This window comes from Pieris napi, chromosome 20 (genome assembly GCF_905475465.1).
Source record: "Pieris napi chromosome 20, ilPieNapi1.2, whole genome shotgun sequence".
Classification (NCBI taxonomy): Eukaryota; Metazoa; Arthropoda; class Insecta; order Lepidoptera; family Pieridae; genus Pieris; species Pieris napi.
The window spans coordinates 5,799,352-5,819,468 of record NC_062253.1 but is presented as its reverse complement, the minus strand read 5'-3'; the positions used below and the strand labels follow the sequence as shown (position 1 = coordinate 5,819,468).

The following is a 20,117-nucleotide window of genomic DNA, read 5'->3' as shown; positions in this document are numbered from 1 at the left end:
ATGTTTAGACACGTTTATTTGTTTTACTTCTATTCATTCAATGTATAACGAAAAAAACCTGAAAAATTACAGCTCTTGATTGCGACCATAGCTTTATGATGTGTACTTTAGGATATCTCCTAAATTGATTATAAAAAAACAGTAATTTGTTGTTTGAAAGGGAATCATTCAACATGTATGTGACGGACTAACGTTTGTAAATACGAGGGGTGTTCAATAACTAGTGATAATGTGAAACACATTCTCCTTGAGAAGATCCTTCTACTAGGAAAGGAAAAAACGGAATCAATTATCTTTTTTTTTTTTTAAATAGATGTGTTCTTAAAAGTATGTATTATATAGCGACTGCATTGAAAATTCACCATTGTAATGCTACATAATAATAATAATGCTGCATAGTCACAAATAACCAACCGTACGTAGCCTAAAAATATACAATATAAAAGCAAATCATTTTTTCATATCGGTAACTATGTACACTTGTAAACGTGTACGTGTGTAGACGTCAATATGAAAAAACGAATTTACATTTACTACAAGTTCCCAAATTAAAGGCGAGAACTGGCAAGAACCTCTCCGGCACTCATTTTAATCGCCGAATTTTTGGTATAAAAGGAACTTCAACCGTTGATACTAGGATTTACTTAACATATTGAAACACACTTATTGTTTCAATATGCATATTGCATAGCTATGAATTTTTTTTATTAAACTTACAGCAATTCCGCTCATCCTGTCCCCAAGGGCAGTCCACTTTGCCGTCACAAAGGTGCGTCTGTGAAATGCATCGTTGGTTTCCACAATGGACGTCACCAGAACGTTTGCACACACGGCAGTTGAGTTCATCTGAACGATCGGCGCAGTCAACGTGACCATCACAACGCCAGTCGTGGGGAATGCAGCGGTTGACATCACATTGGAATCCGGACTGGCATACTAAAAATAACGATTCTTTTCTAAATAGCATTTTCATAAGAATATATACAGACAAAATGATCGATGATTCGAAATTCAAAAAACTTCCACATCAATCAATGACATATTTTATCGAGATTAATAGAGCAAAAAGCGGCACGGCCATTTTCCCTATAACTTCATTGTGGATAAAATTAGAAGCCTAATTTTCAGTTACCAAGGATGGTAAAAACTACTATTTCAAATTTAATTTAATTTGAAAAAATCGTATCAGATTTATAACTAGTCAATTCTCTTAATTTTGTCACTCACATGTTTTACACGTGACTACACTTTTATAAAAAAAACTTCTATCGATGGATATGATAACAAAAATCTCCATTCTCCATAAGGCAGATGCATTTTGTTTTTATCTTCATATTCTTTACAGATTAGCGATTATTAAATTTTCGTGGGAATGAATTACAAAAATATATACCAACATAAATAACGTTCTTTTAACGTTCGTTTTAATGGTTGCCCGAAACATTACGTTTAATAGAATTGTACAAGAACTAATTATGCGAAAACAAGTACTAACATTTACAGCGTATAGTAAACTCGCACTTATTACATGAATTTGAAAACAAGTGTACTAATCACCATATTCAAATCTACATTGAATATTAATAACATACCCTCAGTCGTGCTTTATTTACATGTACTCATTACATATATTTAATTTGTTTTTACATTCGCGCCTTTTTCTTTCGAAGTGGTAGGTAAAGACTACGGATGTCCACTTGCTACGGCTACTTTCATTACATTTACCATGCATGCTTGTAGGTTGTGAGAACTTTTGACGTGTTTATTATGTTATCTACCACAACGCCTACCCTACTCGACTGCACCATGCACAGTTGCCAATCCTGCTAGTAAGTCGCTTCGGGCTATCTTAATATATATAAATTACGCGTCACGTTATTAGTCCGCTATGTAATCCTAAATTACTTAATCAATTTCAATAAAATTTGCACACCATGTGCAGTTTGATCTAACTTAAAAGATAGGATAGCTTACATCTCAATTAACCCCAGCAATATTATTTTATCGCAAATTATTTGTTTATTATTTGGGGGTCACAATTCTAACAGATGGCGCTGTGTAGAAAGTATCAACGTTTCACATAAGCTACAATTTAGTGTCATATACACCAAAAAAAATTGTGTCCCCATGAATGGTGTTCTACTACTGTTTTCAATGAATAGTTAATACTATATTGTAAAATAACAAATTGTTTTTATGTTAAAGCGGCATTTCTAGGCGATAGTAGTGTTTAAGATTAATATAATTTGTATTTTATATATAAACAAGAAAAGTATTTTGTAATTATGAGCGGCAGGAGTGATTTTCGTACAAGCTTTTCTTGGTTGGATGAAACTGACGATATTTTTCATCGTACGACTAAAAGTATTAAAATTTTTACTTATCTATTAGGACACGGTTTTTTTTTTATAAATAATACCTATATTACTCCCCTGCCATAGTGTCCAGGGACTTTTTCTATCTCTAAACTTCACATCACACGTCTCGCGAAATACGCCCGCCCCGGCTACATAACGGACACGGTTACGACCTCAGACATGAGTATTCTGTGTTTGATATTGTTTTTTTACTAATACACAAAAATGTTTAAATTAATATGTCAATTACCTGGTTTCTCAGCTCTGAACTTTGCCTCTTTAACTTCTCTGTTCCCCAGACATACATCTGTATCCGTTGATTCAGGGAAGATTTCACACTGCAGATAATCTGGCATAGACAGACCGAAAACTTCCAGGAAGAACCCGCAACGCCGCATTGTTTCTGCAGGGTCAAATAATTATTTAATTGTTATAATTCTGCAACAAATAGAAAAATGTCAACCATTATACATTAAGTTACCGTTTAAATGATTCTTGTAATTTTTTTCCTTTTAAAATTACTACAAACTCCTCAATATATTTAAACCCTAGTATCTCTATATGAAATAATTTAAGTGTTACCTTGACATAGACTTCTGCAAGGCCGTACCATATGCCCCAACGGCCCACACTTCGGGACAAACAGTGAACACAGGAACAGCGCCGTGAGTTCGTAGCAACGGACATCGACTACTGCATCATAGATCTCCAAATCCTAATAAATAAGGTAGACATAATGACCGATGCTGATTTCATATTAAGTAGAATCTACATTTTATGACTAAATAACTGGTATCTTTTAAATAGAACAAAAGTAATAAATTTTATTCAGATTAATCAAATTCGAATTTATTATAGATCATTTAAAGATAACACTTTTTTACCGGATTGAAGTTATGTATTATTATAAATTTACAATTATTTTGCATAATTTGAAATTTTTCCGACGTTTTGCATGCTTTACAGCGTGAGTGTTTTCTTTAAATGTGTAAAAGTTATGTCAATAAAAGACAATACTAATTGTAGATCATTAATTGTAACATATGAAAATAAAATAAATCAATGGCGCTACAACCTTTTTAGGGATGGGCCTGAGATTTATGTATCTGTTTCATGATCATTTGTCAATCTAATAGGCAAGTAGGTGATCAGCCTCTTGTGCATGCCGGTTTACTCTTGATTTCCTCCTTCACCGTACGAGCAAATGTTAAAGGCTCACATAGAAAGAAATACTGGGATGAAAGCTGAAACCACTGCTTATTAACGTCAGTAAAAAGAAATAGTTCTCAAATGGAGCGCGTCGAAAGGACGACAAGAACTGGCAATAAACTCTCAGTCAAACTTCAACCATTGATTCATGTTCCTCATCACATGTTAATTAATAAGCATTTAAATATTATTATGTGCTTTATAAATCAATTTAAATTACTCAAATCAAAATCGCGTATATATTAAAATTTCTTGGGGAGAAAAGTACAATAATGTTATCCATTACAAAGAATGATGTTTGATATTGAATGTTAATGTTAGGTAAATTTGAAATAAACTTTAATAAAATGTTTATTTAAAACGAAGTCACTGGGGCTTAATGCGCAAGTTTATGTTTTTAATAATGAACATGTCGGGCTTCTATTCGCCTTACTACTGTAGAATATTCCAAAAGAAAGGTGAATATTAAAAAAAGCTTAGTTTAGTTCTTATTAAAAAAGAAAACAGTCACAGAAAACTTGTAGTAAACAAGTGAAAATCACCCTTTTCAAGGCGTTTTGTCAAAACTTTTACAGGAGTAGTCTATTGGTCAACTATACTGTCAGGTCGCTAACTGCCATGCGTGTTCAATACAATAATGCGTTTAGGATGCTCTTGGGACTGCCTCGTTTCTGCAGTGCTTCGGAGAAGTTCGCCCAAGCCCGTACAAATGACTTCTGGGCTATTATTAGAATTAAAACAAGATCTCTGTTGAGCCGGGTACGAGGCTGTCTGAAGACTGTGGCAGATAACCTGTCTTCGCCTATCATGAAGCATTTTGTGCGTACACTTGTCGGTTCAGATCGCCGAGTGTATGCATAGAATGTTTCATGGGTTTTTATATTTTTATGTTTAGCTTTTTAATAATAATATACTAACACTAGTCTGTAAGTTCATACTAACATAATGATGGATTATTTTATCTGAACAAATAAATAATAATAATTAACAAATGATTTTGTTCTAACTTAGTTTATAAACACTGAAATTAGTCTGAAAAATTGTTTCATTTATTCTTCTTTTTTCATACAAAAACTTACTACAATACTTACTTATACGATACTACTACTATAACTTTAAATAGTTTTATAAAAAAACAGTGTTGTACTAAAACAAAACTCGTTTATATCACTACCAGATAACGTTAACGTATAAACAGACATAATATACATTCGCTGAACAAAACCACACGTAATTTAGTCATCAAAGCTTCATAACACGAGACAAGCATCTTACATAGATTCTCTATTAAGCTATGCACTAAGACCATAAATATTCCTTTGTTGTTGGCGCTGTAATGTCACGCTCTGCGCTATTGTTGGTAGACAAGGATTGATTCCTTCTTAGATTAGGCGGCGCGCACCTGTGGCGGGAAACGTGCGCTGGATATTAGCCAGAAAAGATGCTAATTTGCAAAGTAGATTATGCGTTTTCATATTTATTAAAATGTATAAACTGAGCTTATGAAGATTGTATATTTATTTAGGTAGCCACTAGCAATCAGTCTAAACGTAGAAAAAGGCCTACCTAGTAAAATTTTGGTGTGTCTGTGCGTACGTGTATGAGTGTGTGTTTGTGTGTGAGCGAGTAAGTGTGACTTGTTATTTAATATTCTGTTAGTACATAACTCCCGTGAGAGGCTATAAGTATTATTGTATATGTAATGAGCAAAAAGGCATTTACTCTATAAATAAACTAGCGAACGCCCCGGCTTGGCACGGGTGAAATGCTGATACTAAATTCAGTTATTATACATATAAACCTTCCTCTTCAATCACTCTATCTATTAAAAAAAACCGCATCAAAATCCGTTGCGTAGTTTTAAAGATTTAAGCATACATAGGGATATAGAGACAAAGAAAGCGACTTTGTTTTATACTATTAAATAAATGAACTATAGAGAATAATAGATTAAATTAATACGGACGTAATTGGGGTGACTTTTTGACTCCAAGCAATCGATTACACTTGAATATCAGTACCAGCTCGTCCAGTCTTGTTCTTGCCAACACCTACAGGGATTGTAAAATAAAAAACGTACGACTTAGATTTGTTTAATATAATCTATAGTCCAATCAACAGTTATACGACAAGACCCGTTACAATCACAATAAAACGTAATGTGTCATCAAAGTACATAATTTCGACACGGCCATTTAATGTTTAATTTTGTATAGTTTTTGATAATTTGTTTTTAACAATTATGTGGCTAAAAAACAAGTCTTTCAAGACAATACATAAATAAACCAAATAAAATTTATTTTATTTCTAATACTATCAGAATTATACTAGTTATCATTTCTTATATCAATCAAAATAGTAAAGCTTATTACAGACTTTACTTGCTACAAACTAATTTTTGATACGTACGTTCGTTTATATTTCACCTTAATTGCCAACGATGTAAATTGCTTAAATGCTTAATTATCTAGCCTTTGTTCGCGCCAAATCGATAGATAATGAAGAAATAATTCTAGCGCAGCTGCGATTTTGGAACAATATATGCTTTTGGCCGTACCGGTTCCGTGGATTAATAACGCTCGTGATGAACTAAGACTACCATCGCCCTAGATTAGATTCACGCCAAAGAATGATTTTTATTGTTTCCTAAATATGCCCTTTTGCCACAAAAAATATATATACATATATAGGCCCTGTACTAGAAACATAACGATGTATATTCGCGAAGCAGAGTACTGGGGTGAACATTTTTATCTCTGGTACAGGCAAGGTCCTTATTGTTCTTAATAACTAATTTGTGCTAAGATCAGTTTGTAAATCAATATATTCTCGAAGCAGAGTACTAGGGGTTAACATTTTTATGTCTGGTACAGGCAAGGTCTTTATTGTTCTTAATAACGAATTTGTGCTAAGATCAGTTTGTAAATCAATATATTCACGAAGCAGAGTACTGGAGATGAACATTTTTATGTCTGGTACAGGCAAGGTTATTGTTCTTAATAACTGATAAATAACAAACTTGTGCTAAGATCAGTTTGTAAATCATACGAATTTTCTGTTTCTTTTTGCCTTGAGATCAAATGTTAACTGCGGTTATATAAATAAAATAATTTGGACATACAGACAGCCCGCTTAGAGACCAAGGCAACAATGTTTTATTCGCTTTCCGTGTTAATGAATTGTATGAAATATATTTGATGTAGCTAACATTGGTGTAGTCTTTTGTTTGAACGTTGTTACAGATTACATTGTTTTGTTTCATTTTAGAGGATATGTTCTAATCGGCTAATCTGTTTTTGTTATTGTCTATAATAGGGGCGTACACTGCTTATATGCTTAACAACATTCGTTTTATTCTTTTTCTGCAATGTTTGTCACCATTGTATCTAATCTTATTAATACAACATACATTGTGATTTCCGATAAACAAATGTTAAATTAGATAACTACCTATTAAATCGATTTCTTTTAATTTACAAAGTCAACACATTAAAACCAATTAATAATCCTGATACGACTGTAAAACCAACATTTTCCAAGAAAATATGAATATCGTGTATTCAAAGACATTATTTGATCTGGAAAGAGCCAAAAAATCCGATTGAATTTCAATCGAAAGTCTGAAAAAGAAGCCATTTAACTGAGTTGTAACCTTCGTACAGATAATTGATGAGTCAGCTAAGCGGATCGCCACAAATGGCTTCGACCAATTAATTTGTGTGTATAAGCTGCAAAAATCCCTCCCAAGTGCCACCTCACGACTTTTATATGGCTTTTATAAAACTGTTATTAAGTGTTACGTAGGCTAAATACTCATATTAATGTGCATTATTATTAACACAGTACAAAAAATTTACTTTTTTGTTTTGTTTTAAGAAGTATAAGATATTACATTGAAATAAATAACTAACCTTAGCATATAATAACTTAAATATATTATTAAAAGGAGTCCCTTTAGGCAAGGTTCCGAAAATACTGGCAGCGTTCCTCCTTTGAATAGCTAATCTAATTCTTTATCCGAGGTAGCTGCCAGATTTCGGTCTCCTGTGATGTCGACTAACCTTTTTGATATTTAAAAAAGCCTTAAAGCGCTAGGACCCCACGGACCAAGGGTCTCGACACCGAATGGGACAAAATCATATTCTGACCCCTATATTTGCAAGCCGAAAAAATGTATAATATTTATAGGAAGTCAACAGTTTAAAAGAAAAATATATAAATATTGAGATTTTTCATTGACAACAACTTTGCGACATCGGCGTAAGCGTAATATTAAAGACTACATCGAAATTGCATACAAAAAAGCTATCGCTATTGTAAGTTTTCGAATACTGGCCAGGTTTGTAGCGCTGTTGTCATTACTAATCCATACCAACATTACGAAGAATGGTTCGTCGCGCTAATCTCATTAATGGCACGTTTTGAAAATTTATTTTTAGTTGGATAATCATTTTATTTATTTATGTTATCACAAGTTTAAACGCACAACTTGCAGTTTAGTTTAAATTATTCTATTAAAATAGCGAATTAGTATAGCGATTAACTGAGCGGGTTTAATGAAGCTTTTAATTTAGCTGTTTACGACTAACAGACTCTTCATTATACTAATAAGATCTAGACGTAGTACTTCATAGGAATTTCTCTGTCTGTTTATTACTTTCTCTTTACTCAGCGACTTAACAAAAAACCTAAATAGTATTGTCTTTTATTGACATACACATTACACATTTAAAAAAAACTTTTTAACCGTATTAAAGTTATGTATTATTATAAATCACATTAAAAAACCTTAATATATTTTTAGAATCACAGAATAAAATTATTTCCTATATTTTCAAGAAGCTCCTATTTTTTTTACATAAAAAGCAATCTTTGCTTACTCAACGTATGTAAACTTCGTGAATCATACTTCAAGTTTTCATATGACTAGACATTTATATTTGTACTATTTTTTCGTAATAGTATATCGTATTAAGTAATATTTGACTTTGCCCTATTTTCAGTTTTTCCCAAATCATACATTGCAAGTCTATTACGAAACTTTTTCATATTGTTTCTGTTTACGTTAGATCATTTATTATTAAAATAAATTAAGAATTGTTGACTTTTAAACAGTCTAATACATTCTAATAAATTCTCCAAGGTACAGAAAATAGTTAAAAATTAACAGTAAAAGAAAAACTATGATTATGCCAAAATTAGCAAGTAATCATGTGTTCTTATGCACGGTACGTAAATGCTCGTATGAAAAACTGCCTCGCCTCATACTACGAGTAATAATCTGTTGTGATGGCAAGAATTTTGAATTTTTGTGCAGTTTGTCTTTTAATGCATAGCTTACCTTTAGAGGCACGCGTCCCTAACTACAGCCCTGTTGTATATAGATTTTTTCGTTGTATTTTAATATCGAGAGCTCAATAGTAGCCAATTAAAAACACAATAATGAGTATCAGATGTGAACATATAATTCCTTTAAATTCGAGATTCATTCGATATTAAAGCGAAGCTGTAACGTAATTGGATTATCTACAACTTGTTATTAATTAAATCGAAGTCTTGAAGGCTAGTTATGTACGTACCTATCGGGTTTCGCTTTCATAATTAGTATTTTCCTAAGCTTGTAGCTTTTAATTTTAATTGGCTTTACTTTAAACCGTTATCGTAAATACTTTTACGATTATTATTCGTTATTAATAAAATAAACACCTCAAACCAATGATATAATACTAATATATTCGTAAATAATTCCATTTTTAAATTATTCATAAAACAAACGATTGTACATAATATATATGGTTTAATTAAATAGGTTTTACTTACTTACGAATGAACTGAATATGAATAATAAAATATCATAGCTTATATATGTAATACACAATAATATCTTCAGTTTACGTAGCTATGCAGTCTGTCAGTCAAAATAAAATTCGCTTTATAAAGAAGCTTTATATAAATCCGTCGATAATGATTATGCAGTAGTTGTTTCAACAATGTTATTTCCTAAAAATAGATGTACTGTACCTACTTTTTGCAGTATAGGCTTCGTGGCTCAAGCGTCTATCGACGCTGCCGTGCTTTCAAATCACGGCTGTGTAATATATTTCTCTACTGGCGCATCTAATACTGTTTCATTAGGTGAAGGAAAAAAAATTCAAGTAACATCTAAAATTAAATATTTTTTTAGTAATGTGCTCAGGTCTACAGGTAAGATGAGAGGTCGTCTAGCCTCTAGTTACCCCAGGCATCCCATCATTTCATTTGTCCCTCCTTTCCGAAGAACACGTTTTGGTCAAAGCTCAAAGCTCAGATTGAGCATTCTAAAACGAGCTAGGTCTGGATATCCATAGTAGCCCCCCTCACACATTATTAGTTTCCGTTTAGTTTTTGTTTTGTAATTGTTTTGTTTAATATTTGTATTGTCTCTTCGTGTATGTCATTTTGTCTTGTAAAATAAAAAATTGTATATTGTGGTTCTTTTACCAATGTATCAGTGTTCCGAGCGTAGGCAAGCTTTTATCAATAAAAAAAAGATTGCAAAACGAAAAACGTACGATTTTGATTGGTTAATCAAAGTCGTGTATGTCTTATCGCAGACATACATGACTTGTTACAATAATCAGACTCGGACGGATATTACGACGGACATTGTGAAAGCGAAATAAAATAGTCAAAGGATGCAATCTGAGGCCAAGACTGTAGCGCCATTTGATAATTATTATTGTACTTTTTATATTATCACGAACCTGTTGGGCGTCCCGTTGTCCAAAGTGGCCAATGTAGTTAGGGAAAACGGTGAAGTTATATGAGACTTTGTGTTGATGGCAAAAGCTCACGATAACAGGGAGACAGACACCCGGCGCGGGGTTACGACTTCCGGAAGGCTCTGCGGGAACTGGCCACGTCACCACCGTAGATTTGTTGACCACTTGAGAGACGTACTGAAAAAATGTCATGTTATGTATATTATATATTACTCGACACATATATTTACTTATTTATTCTTCGTTGCAAAAACATAATAAGTTGACATAATTAAATGAAAAGGACGGCAACTGGTGGCCTTATCACTTTCTAGCGATCTCTTCCAGGTAACCACTGTGAAAAAAAAAGCCAAATAAATTAAATTAGGTAAGGCAAGCAAGAAGTGCAGAAATACATAATAAATAAAGTTAACTAAATTAAAAAGGACACAATATGATATACGTACGTACTATATATAAACAACTATAGTCAAAAATACAAAAGTATAAATTAAACATACAAATAAACTACATTTAACTAAAAAGTAAAACAAAGAAGTGATACATAGTTGGAGTGTGTCGGTGTGTGTGTGTGTGAACCCTCACCTATATATATATATATATGTGAGTTTATGAGGCGGGTGATATACACAAATTTCGCAGCCCTACACGGAGCTATTAATTTATTTAAACTCACCATAGATACAATTGGACGGTAAAGCATCAAATTTCGTATTTAAATGCACCATTCTGTAAGGACTTCAATGTAACGTTAGAAAATTGTATGTACTGGTATTCGAACCCACGACTTCGACTCATGCGATCGGTGTAGCCCACCCATTTCCACTTAAGTTTTTTGCAACGGGATGCATCAATAATATTTACTTTTTTTCTTATATAAAATAACTAGCTGACCTGGCAAACGTTGTTTTTCCATGTATATTATTTCTAGGAAACATTTTTTTATTTCAATAAAAATAACTATCTAGTTTAATAAAAAAATGGGGTTAATCGTAGAGGGTTGAAATTTAGGGCTTGTATGTATTTTTGTATGTTGTATCATAAAAAAATAAAACAAAAAAAATTATAGCAAAATTTTTAGGGTGGACACCACTTATCACTTAGGGGTTTAAAAGATAGATAATAGCCGATTCTCAGACTTACTAAATATGCATAAAAAATTTCTTATGAATCGGTCGAGCCGTTTCGGAACGAACATTGTGACACAAGAATTTTATATAATGCTCCCTTTGCTACAAATTACACTAGGTAAATCCGAAATACTTGGGATAATTTCCGTTTAAATCGACCACATGAGGAATGTTGGCATGCTACGTGCTCGGAATATGTTAATTAATTAATAAAATACTGCGGTCATTTTGTTGTATTATGATGCCGCTTTTGGCGCGAAAACTAGGTTTTGTCATCTCCCCTGTATAAAATATCTTCACATAATATATTAAATTTTTTGAATGACACATTATTGGTGCGACTTGTTAGTGCGACTTCTCTGATGTCTATTATATTAGGTATTCAAAGAATATATAGAACAACGACCTTTTGAAATTGGACACCTTTCAATTACATGAAAATAAGGGTACCAATAAATTCACTGTAACATTCAACATAAAAGACTCCCAACAATGGAGGGCAAAGTAGCTCATTGATGTTTGAAACAAAGATTTTCGCGAAATAACATCTACATCACGAGACTTTGTGCGCGAGCGGAAAACAAAACAATCGAAGCTTCTAACCGCTAGGGTTACCATCTAAAGATTTAAATTAAAATATATTTTCTATTTGTCAACTAGTAACTGTTGCTGGTTTTTTGGCTTTGGACACAATCTACATATAATGATTGATTATTACACTTATTTCATAACAATAATTATTGCCAGTTATGGGGTTGCCATCTAGGGTAACCCTGTCAAATCAATTATCATAGAATAAGCGAATTAGAGAATCCATGGGTCCATTATAGATTCTCCCTAATGAGGACGACTATTAACGGAGAATGGTCTCCGTAATTAGATACGGATAGACATCACTCAGAGCACAGGTACCATATATATTATATTAGGTTAATATAAAAATCTTTAATAAATATCTTCAATGTCGAAAACCATCGTTGCCCGTCAATGAAATATTTAAACCTTAAACAAAGATCGTAATTAATTGAACCACAAAGCTTAGTTAAGGGGTATTAAATGATACCGCATTGCTTGTAACCGTATTTCTCTTAACTTATATTTGTTTCTCAGTGAAAAGTCTTCTTACTTCACCGTCTCTACTCTGTAACTTACAACAACTATTGGGGTCCCGATGATATTGAAAGTTACAGATACCAGCGCTACTGCGTAGAATTAAGAGTAAAGTTTACCATAGAATCCATTTATGTAATTTTAAAAATCGAACGTTGTCATTTGTTTTTAATTGGTCAGCTCTAGTCCAATTACAAGGAAGCGACACGCATTTCGTTTTTGAACATTAAAGTAATTTAATCGTACATGAACCTAAGATCATTTTCCAAATATAATCTCTACCCCGATAAATCGTAACTCGAAATCTCAAATATTCAATTCGCTAGGAATTCATATTTCTATTTCCAATGAACACTCGTATTCTGTTCAGCAGCGACGAACCACAATAATTGTCATCTGTTCAAGATTAAAACCTTTGTTTCTGTGAAGAAGTTTAAAACTTTGCATTTAAAATACAATGTCAAATATGCAGATTAAATAGAAAAGGCGAGGAGAATAAGTGACACTAATAGTATAAGATCCCGATATACAACGACCTTCACCGAGATGCTTATTTAATGAAACGTATTTTATATTTAATTTAATATGTCAATAAATATAATCCATATGGGTTGCCTAGCAAATTTCAGTCCAGAGTATGTTAAATTAATATTAAAAAAAAATATTTTTTTAAACATTTCACCGGTATGATTATTGGATAAATTCTATACCAATCGAAAGTATGAAGCCCATAGAATATGCAAACGTTAGGTTGTTTTTAATCAATTAATTATTTATGTGTATATTTTTTATGTGACACTAAAGTATATATACATCTTTAGTAATAATCTTTTTATGGGTGAGTGATATCTGTGTGCGTGTGATATTGGATTTTTTTTCATAATTCCTCGAGATTTTTTGATACAATTTATTTTTAATTCTCTATTCAAATTTTGAATATTTAAATACCTGTACAGCTGGGTTTGCTCTGAAGTAAGCAAATAGTGCCCCCGTAATAACGATTAGTGCGACTGCATTCAGAGCGAGCTGCATCATGCGAAATTTGTGTGCTGAGCTGTTGGTGCTGGTACCTCGCATATCGCGCAACATCTGAAAATTCAATCCGATATTAATTTCTGAGGATTTATATTATATACAATTGTACTTTGAGTTTTAGCTCAGGATTTCAAGGATATAAACCCTCCTATTACCGCATTAGATAAAGAGAGAAGATAATGATAAATGGACGAAGAAAGTGTCGGATTGACATCCTCGCTATGACAAAAGAAAACGAGGAAGATAAATAAAAAGATGGTAAGATTATGTACGAAGAGGAGAGCAGCTGGCCCTATATGGTTACGTGTTGTTTTATGTAACGTAATAAATCCGAATGATTTAATACGTTCATACAGCTCGGTCCACGAATAGAAAATCCACAAACAAAGGAACAACACAATAAATACAGGTCAAATTGATAACCTTTAAAAGTCAAAATAACAGTGTTTTCAACAACAATTCGAATTCTTATATAATTTATATAATATTATAATTCTATATTTAAATTATAACTCCAAAACGATATATCTAGCGGAATGTTCAAAGTTATTTTATGACAGTAATGTCTCTTAAAAGTTATAACAAAATATTGAAATCAATCAATTATTAATATAACGAAATCATAAAAAGGTTTTTTTTGTGTTCTGTATATATTTTTTCTGATATTTTTTACACTCTATACTTGTTATTGATGTACATATCACCTTCTGTGTATTTTAATTCCTTTTAATATTCTAAAAGAATGAATGTTGTCTTGTCATGCCCATAAGCAACCCCAGCTCATCACATAATACAACCCGTATTATTTTCCTTCAAATCTTCGTTATAACGTAACGATGTTAAACAGCTTACATTTCAAATCCGTAAGTCAACAAAAGGTTGCAAACGATTGCGTTTGATGCAGGCTTTTGTGAATACTTTATCTTGCCACACTGACAACTTTATACAAATTATAAAACTTTCGTATAAATTGACATTAGCTGGCTTAATAGGTAGACTTTTGACTTCGAAGACGTCCGAACGATGGTGCGCTAGTGAATCTTTGTTAATTTATTTTTATTCTTTTTTTATTCTTTTTTGTGCATTAGCCAGCGTCAAGTATAGGATTTTTTATAATTCGTCCTTGTCTTTAGAAATTCGACCGTGTCCTCCATGTACGGTTTAGGCAAACACCCGGTACCGCACAACCCTCCCAAAGGCCGAGAACTATTTTAAATTAAATTAAAACTTGCCCTCGAATCGGGAATCGAACCCGGTACCCCTCACCTAGCTGCCACTTTATAAGACCGCTAGGCTATGTGGCCCCTTTATGTTAATTGAATCTTACATACGGCGGCGTAAGTCATAGGTGGTGTAGGCATAGTGGGTACACCGGCATTTCGAATACCTAAACTTTAATTGGTGAGATGTTAGGTCAAGACTCGAGGAAAGGGCTTTGTTGTTACCCGTGCCAGCGTGTATGTGATTTAGACGGAGCAGAAGCATTCGTGTTGTTCCCACGAGAATGTAAGTGCGTGCTCCTATTTCACCATGCCTCCTGCTGATAGAGGTCGTTGTTTTTTTTTATTTTTTTTATTTATGTTATTATTATTAATTACTTGATATGTCATGTGGAACATGGTGTAATGGTTGCAGCTCCTTACAAACGTTGCGTAAAAAAAATGGCGATTAAAAAAAGTGGCTGAGAGTTTATTGCCAGTTCTGCTCTTCCGTTCTACGCCCTTGATTTGAGAACTGGCAGTAAATTTAAAATTAGAAGCATTAATATGTATTCCTTTACTGACAAGTCATAAGAGTACATTATGTTACATACATGATTTAAGGATTTTTTACTTTACTTTATTTTGGTTTGGGTATAGGCGCTAGCATCTCAGAGTCTCAGTCCACCACTCTCTCTCAGCCCAGACGCCAAAAGGAATTAACGGATTTCCATTTTTAAAAAGTCCGTTAAAGATCCGTTAAAGTCGTTATTTTATGAATACCAGTCAACTAATGTCATAATATAAATTTTTATTCCCTTCCTTATTCATTTATTATTTTCATTAAACCTTAAAATGTAATTAAAAGTAATCGTAATGTTTGTAAAAATAAACAAATAACTCGTAATATTTTATTTATCTTAAAAACCAAGTTCGATCTTGGCAAGAATAAATAGTACCATAAGTCTGTATTGTAGTTTTAAAACAGCTGCAGGAGATGAAATCCTTTGAGAGGGATCTTTTAGGGGACTTTGTTACTTCCAACTTTTGTACTCGAGTGCGCATTGTGCCAGAGAGAAAAACATACATGAAAACAGTACAGCGGTTCTTTTCAAATAGATTTAAGTATAGCATTTATATAAAACTATTTTATTGTCTATTTTTAAAAACCTTAAAAAAATCTGAACCGATAATCGGAGTCACAAATGTTGTGAATAAATCTATATAGACCATATTGAGATCGCTTAATAACGATAAGGCCACCCGTTGTTTTTTTTTAATTGTTAATATTATGATTTAATTCTTGCGCAAAAAAGTGTAAATAAATATTTATCGTAAGATTTGCGATCCATCTTAAGTAAAAAATACCTTATCCCATCTCTTCCAAAACAAACTTAATACCTAATTTCATAACAATGTTATATTGAAATTTTTATACTGTTTACAAAAATTTCTTATGTTTATTTTTTTAACTAACGGTATTACGCGAAACGTAATTTGCGTCTGTGCATGAGTGTGTGGGTATATGTGAGTATATGTGTGAGTGTAATGTGTATGAATGTGTAACCGTAGGTCTCAGTAGCATTTCCAACTCTGCGTAAGGTGCGTGCTGTAGCCAGTCCTTTAACAGTTTTTTTAAATTGTGTTCGGTGAGCGGGTTAAGCAGCCTATTTAATTTATTGTAGGTTTAATCTGCCTGCTTATTGCGTCATTAAATTAAATTTCCTTTATGTTCAGTACTACGAATCGGTAACCCAGCGTTCTGGGGTAGCTTATCATAGAGCGCAATAGCTCCGCCCCTCCACATATCATTACGTTAACCAATGAACAATCGTTGCTTGAAGGAAAATTTTGAACTTAAATATTAGAGCGACACTATAAGCGCCACATATATAATTGCATGCTGTATTCAGACAATCCTCGTTCTCGAACGAGACAATGACATTTGACTGGATTTCAAAATTGAAATTCGTCTTTGTTCAACATTATACCCAGAATGCAATGAAATTGGAATATAATTTCTGGAGATTTAAACTCCCTAAGGTTTAAATTCAAATCTGGTTGAATTAAATTATTATGTAACTTTGGGATTTTCGTGTAAAATAATATGAATTCAGGCTTAAGGCTATTTGTACTTTACATTTTAAATTGCTATTGTAAAAGAATAAGCTAGACTAATGCCAATAGGTTCGCAAAAATTAAAATCATTTTGAAGGATGCCAAAACAGCAAGGACGTAATAATTTTTTCTCTCTGGTTTTTCTTAGACTTGTAGTTTTATTAAAATTTCTTTTTCATTTGCTATTGTTAAATAATAAGCAAGACTAATGCCAAAAGAGTAGAAAAAACGAAGCAAGGACGTAATGATTTTTTCTCTCTGCTGAAAAATAATAAGCAAGACTAAGCCAACAGAGTCGCAAATTAGAATCGTTTTTAAGGATGCCAAAACTTCAATTGAAACATCTAAATATAGCAGGGAAATGCAGCCACCAATTTAACAGAATATTACAAAAATAAAAGTATTATTATCATGTTCGGTTAGTAATTTCGATGATATGATGTATTAATATTTGTAACGTAATTTTTATTTACTTAACCATAAAATACAAGCTAATAAAATATAGGGATAAATCTAGTTATGCGCTACAATATAGGCAATATCCATCTGCAACAAAATATTTGGTCAAAGTTATGCGCGCGACTTTTTAATTAATCTTTGATGTTGTGGAAATATAAAAACTTTTCATGGACCATATTTTTTCATTAAAACAGAAGTTATACCGCCTTCCTCGCGATTTAAAAATCTGTATGAATAGAAATGTTTATGTACTGTTGATACGTCAAATAAAATGTTTTTTTTAATTAATAAAAAGTAAAAACCAAGTCAAATATATAAAAATATTCTAATAAAAACCATTTGATGTTGTGTTCGCACACATTTTTTATCTCTTTCCAGTTTTTCATAGTCCGTTGACAATATTTAATATAAGAAAGTGATCACTCTTATATGATAAAACAGTGCCCTAATTGCTTTGACATGATTTAACCTTATTATTGAACCGATTTTAATATAAATAGGATCATTTCGACTTAACTTAGACCGATAAATTTGTGAAAATACACTTAATGTCCCATCCTCTTGGCGTCCACAGTGAGTCTTCGCATTCGGTCTTGAGCCTCATATTTCACCTCGCTCTAAGTCTTTCCGGCCCTCTTTGACTCATCTGCAACTGTACGACCCCAGGTTTGCTTTGGACGAACACGCTTACGCTTTCCTTGCAGGTTCCAATCAAGCGCCTGCTTGGGAATTTAATTGGAATCTCTTCGGAGTGTTAAATACACTTATATAGCACAAATGCTTCGGAAACGAAATAGATAAAAGAACATCAGTAAAAGTTTTTTTTTTTAATGTAATAGGAGGCAAACGGGCAGGAGGCTCATCTGATGTTAAGTGATATATATGATACATGGGCGTCGCCCATGGACACTCACACTGCCAGAAGGCTCGCAAGTGCGTTGCCGGCCTTTCAAGAATTTGTACGCTCTTTTCTTGAAGGAAAATAAGTCAAGTTTTTTGCTACATATATAAAATCCTTTTAAGTTTGGTGGCATATTTGGTGAATGGGCTACTAATCAAAAATATTCAATAAGCACACTTTTGCCTTTGAATTTGACGTTTTACGCTTCCTATAAAGCGAAATTAAATCGTATTGTATAACGAGGTTGTAAAGCCTAACGGTAAACTATCTTAAATATTTTTAACATCCATTAAAGTGTCATGAAACTCCCATTTGCGAGACTCGACTTTTGTCTTCATAATTGATACTTGATCGCTTATTGTTTAAAGACAATAATGCTTTAGACAAATAGCCTTGGCTTGGCATTGCTAGGCCTGTATACTTCAATTACCAAAATCTGATGTCTGGAATATTTTTCATTACTTGAGGTAACAATGGGGTTGTTTCCTCAAGTACGTGTAATCAAAATATAAACAATACTGTATCCTTTTATTTAATTCAGTTTATGATTCTCTTATAAGACATAGACATAACATTTATTACTAATGAAACACACAAAATAATAATAATCAAAAAAATAAAATTAACCGTGTTCCACACACACCCACAGCGCTGGTCATTCTGCCAGGGACCACAACAATCTCATAGTGAATGTCGATGGCGCCTACTTCCTCGACAATACGGCTCTAGTGCTAAGACATATAAAACGCTTTTGAACTAGTGTACATATATGTCAGGTATATAAGACCGTTCTAAAGACACTAATGAAATAAAAATTGGCGCTACAACCTCTTTTAGGTCTAGGCCTCAGATTTCTCAATCTGTTTCATGATCATTTTTCAATCTAATAGGCAAGTAGGTGATCAACCTTCAGTGCCTAACACACGCCGTCGACTTTTTGGGTCTAAGACATGTCGGTTTCCTCACGAAGTTTTCCTTCACCGTTCGAGCAAATGTCAAATGCGCACATAGAAAGAAAGTCCATTGGTGCACAGCCGGGGATCGAACCTACGACCTCAAGTATGAGAGTCGCACGCTGAAGCCACTAGGCCAACACTGCTCTGCTTCTTTTATTTATCGCTTTATATTTCAGCGCTAAAATATTACGTGTGGCATGGTGGCCCTCGGTGATTTGGTACGTGTGTATTTTCCTTAAAAAATAAAACACCTACAAGTAAAGTTGCGATTTACTTTTATCACTGTTTTCAACAAGCAATGTTAAACTATTGTCGTCCCATGAATCTCCACACTAAGGTATTGTGGTCAATCCCTGGCTGTAAAAGAAGGCAAACTTCTACATGCGGCGGTTAATACTTGAAATTGTAAAGGAGAATCTAAAGACAAGTCTAAGACAATAACCGGTACATATCAAATACTCTAGGCGTTGAATAACATGATGATGTTAATATGAAGTTGGTGCCCCACTGATTTTTGTTGCTATTGATTGTTTATTTCACTAAAATACGATTTTATAACTTAAATAAATCCTCATTTTGTAAGTAGTATAATAAATTCGCGGGTACAAAAAGTATTATTTAAATATTTAATCGAATCAAAAACGAATGGCGTAATGACAAAAACAGCCCTAATCCAAAACACGAACTCGAATCACACCTACACATGTTAAATCTCTGAAGCGGATAGGAAATCAATTTAGTGTTAAAACAATTAAAATAAATCCCCTCCGAGTGCCATCGAACGATCGCTTACCGAACGGGGTTATTAGGAACAAATAGGATGGTCGCACGATTCACTACTAGTCGCTTTATAAATGTTCAACAATACACTCTACGTAGTAC

General features: G+C 33.0%; 1 protein-coding gene across 1 annotated transcript in view; it reads right to left on the bottom strand.

The window, feature by feature from the left end:
• The window catches only part of LOC125059681 (atrial natriuretic peptide-converting enzyme), a 105,153-nt gene that overhangs the window by 23,221 nt on the left and 61,815 nt on the right, over positions 1-20,117 (bottom strand). Inside the window, exons 6-10 of the mRNA XM_047664213.1 lie at positions 13,516-13,656; positions 10,310-10,504; positions 2,940-3,072; positions 2,608-2,760; positions 718-936 (exon numbers count right to left, since the gene is read on the bottom strand). Of these exons, the coding sequence (XP_047520169.1) occupies positions 718-936; positions 2,608-2,760; positions 2,940-3,072; positions 10,310-10,504; positions 13,516-13,656 (841 nt within the window). The remainder of the gene's footprint in view (positions 1-717; positions 937-2,607; positions 2,761-2,939; positions 3,073-10,309; positions 10,505-13,515; positions 13,657-20,117) is intronic.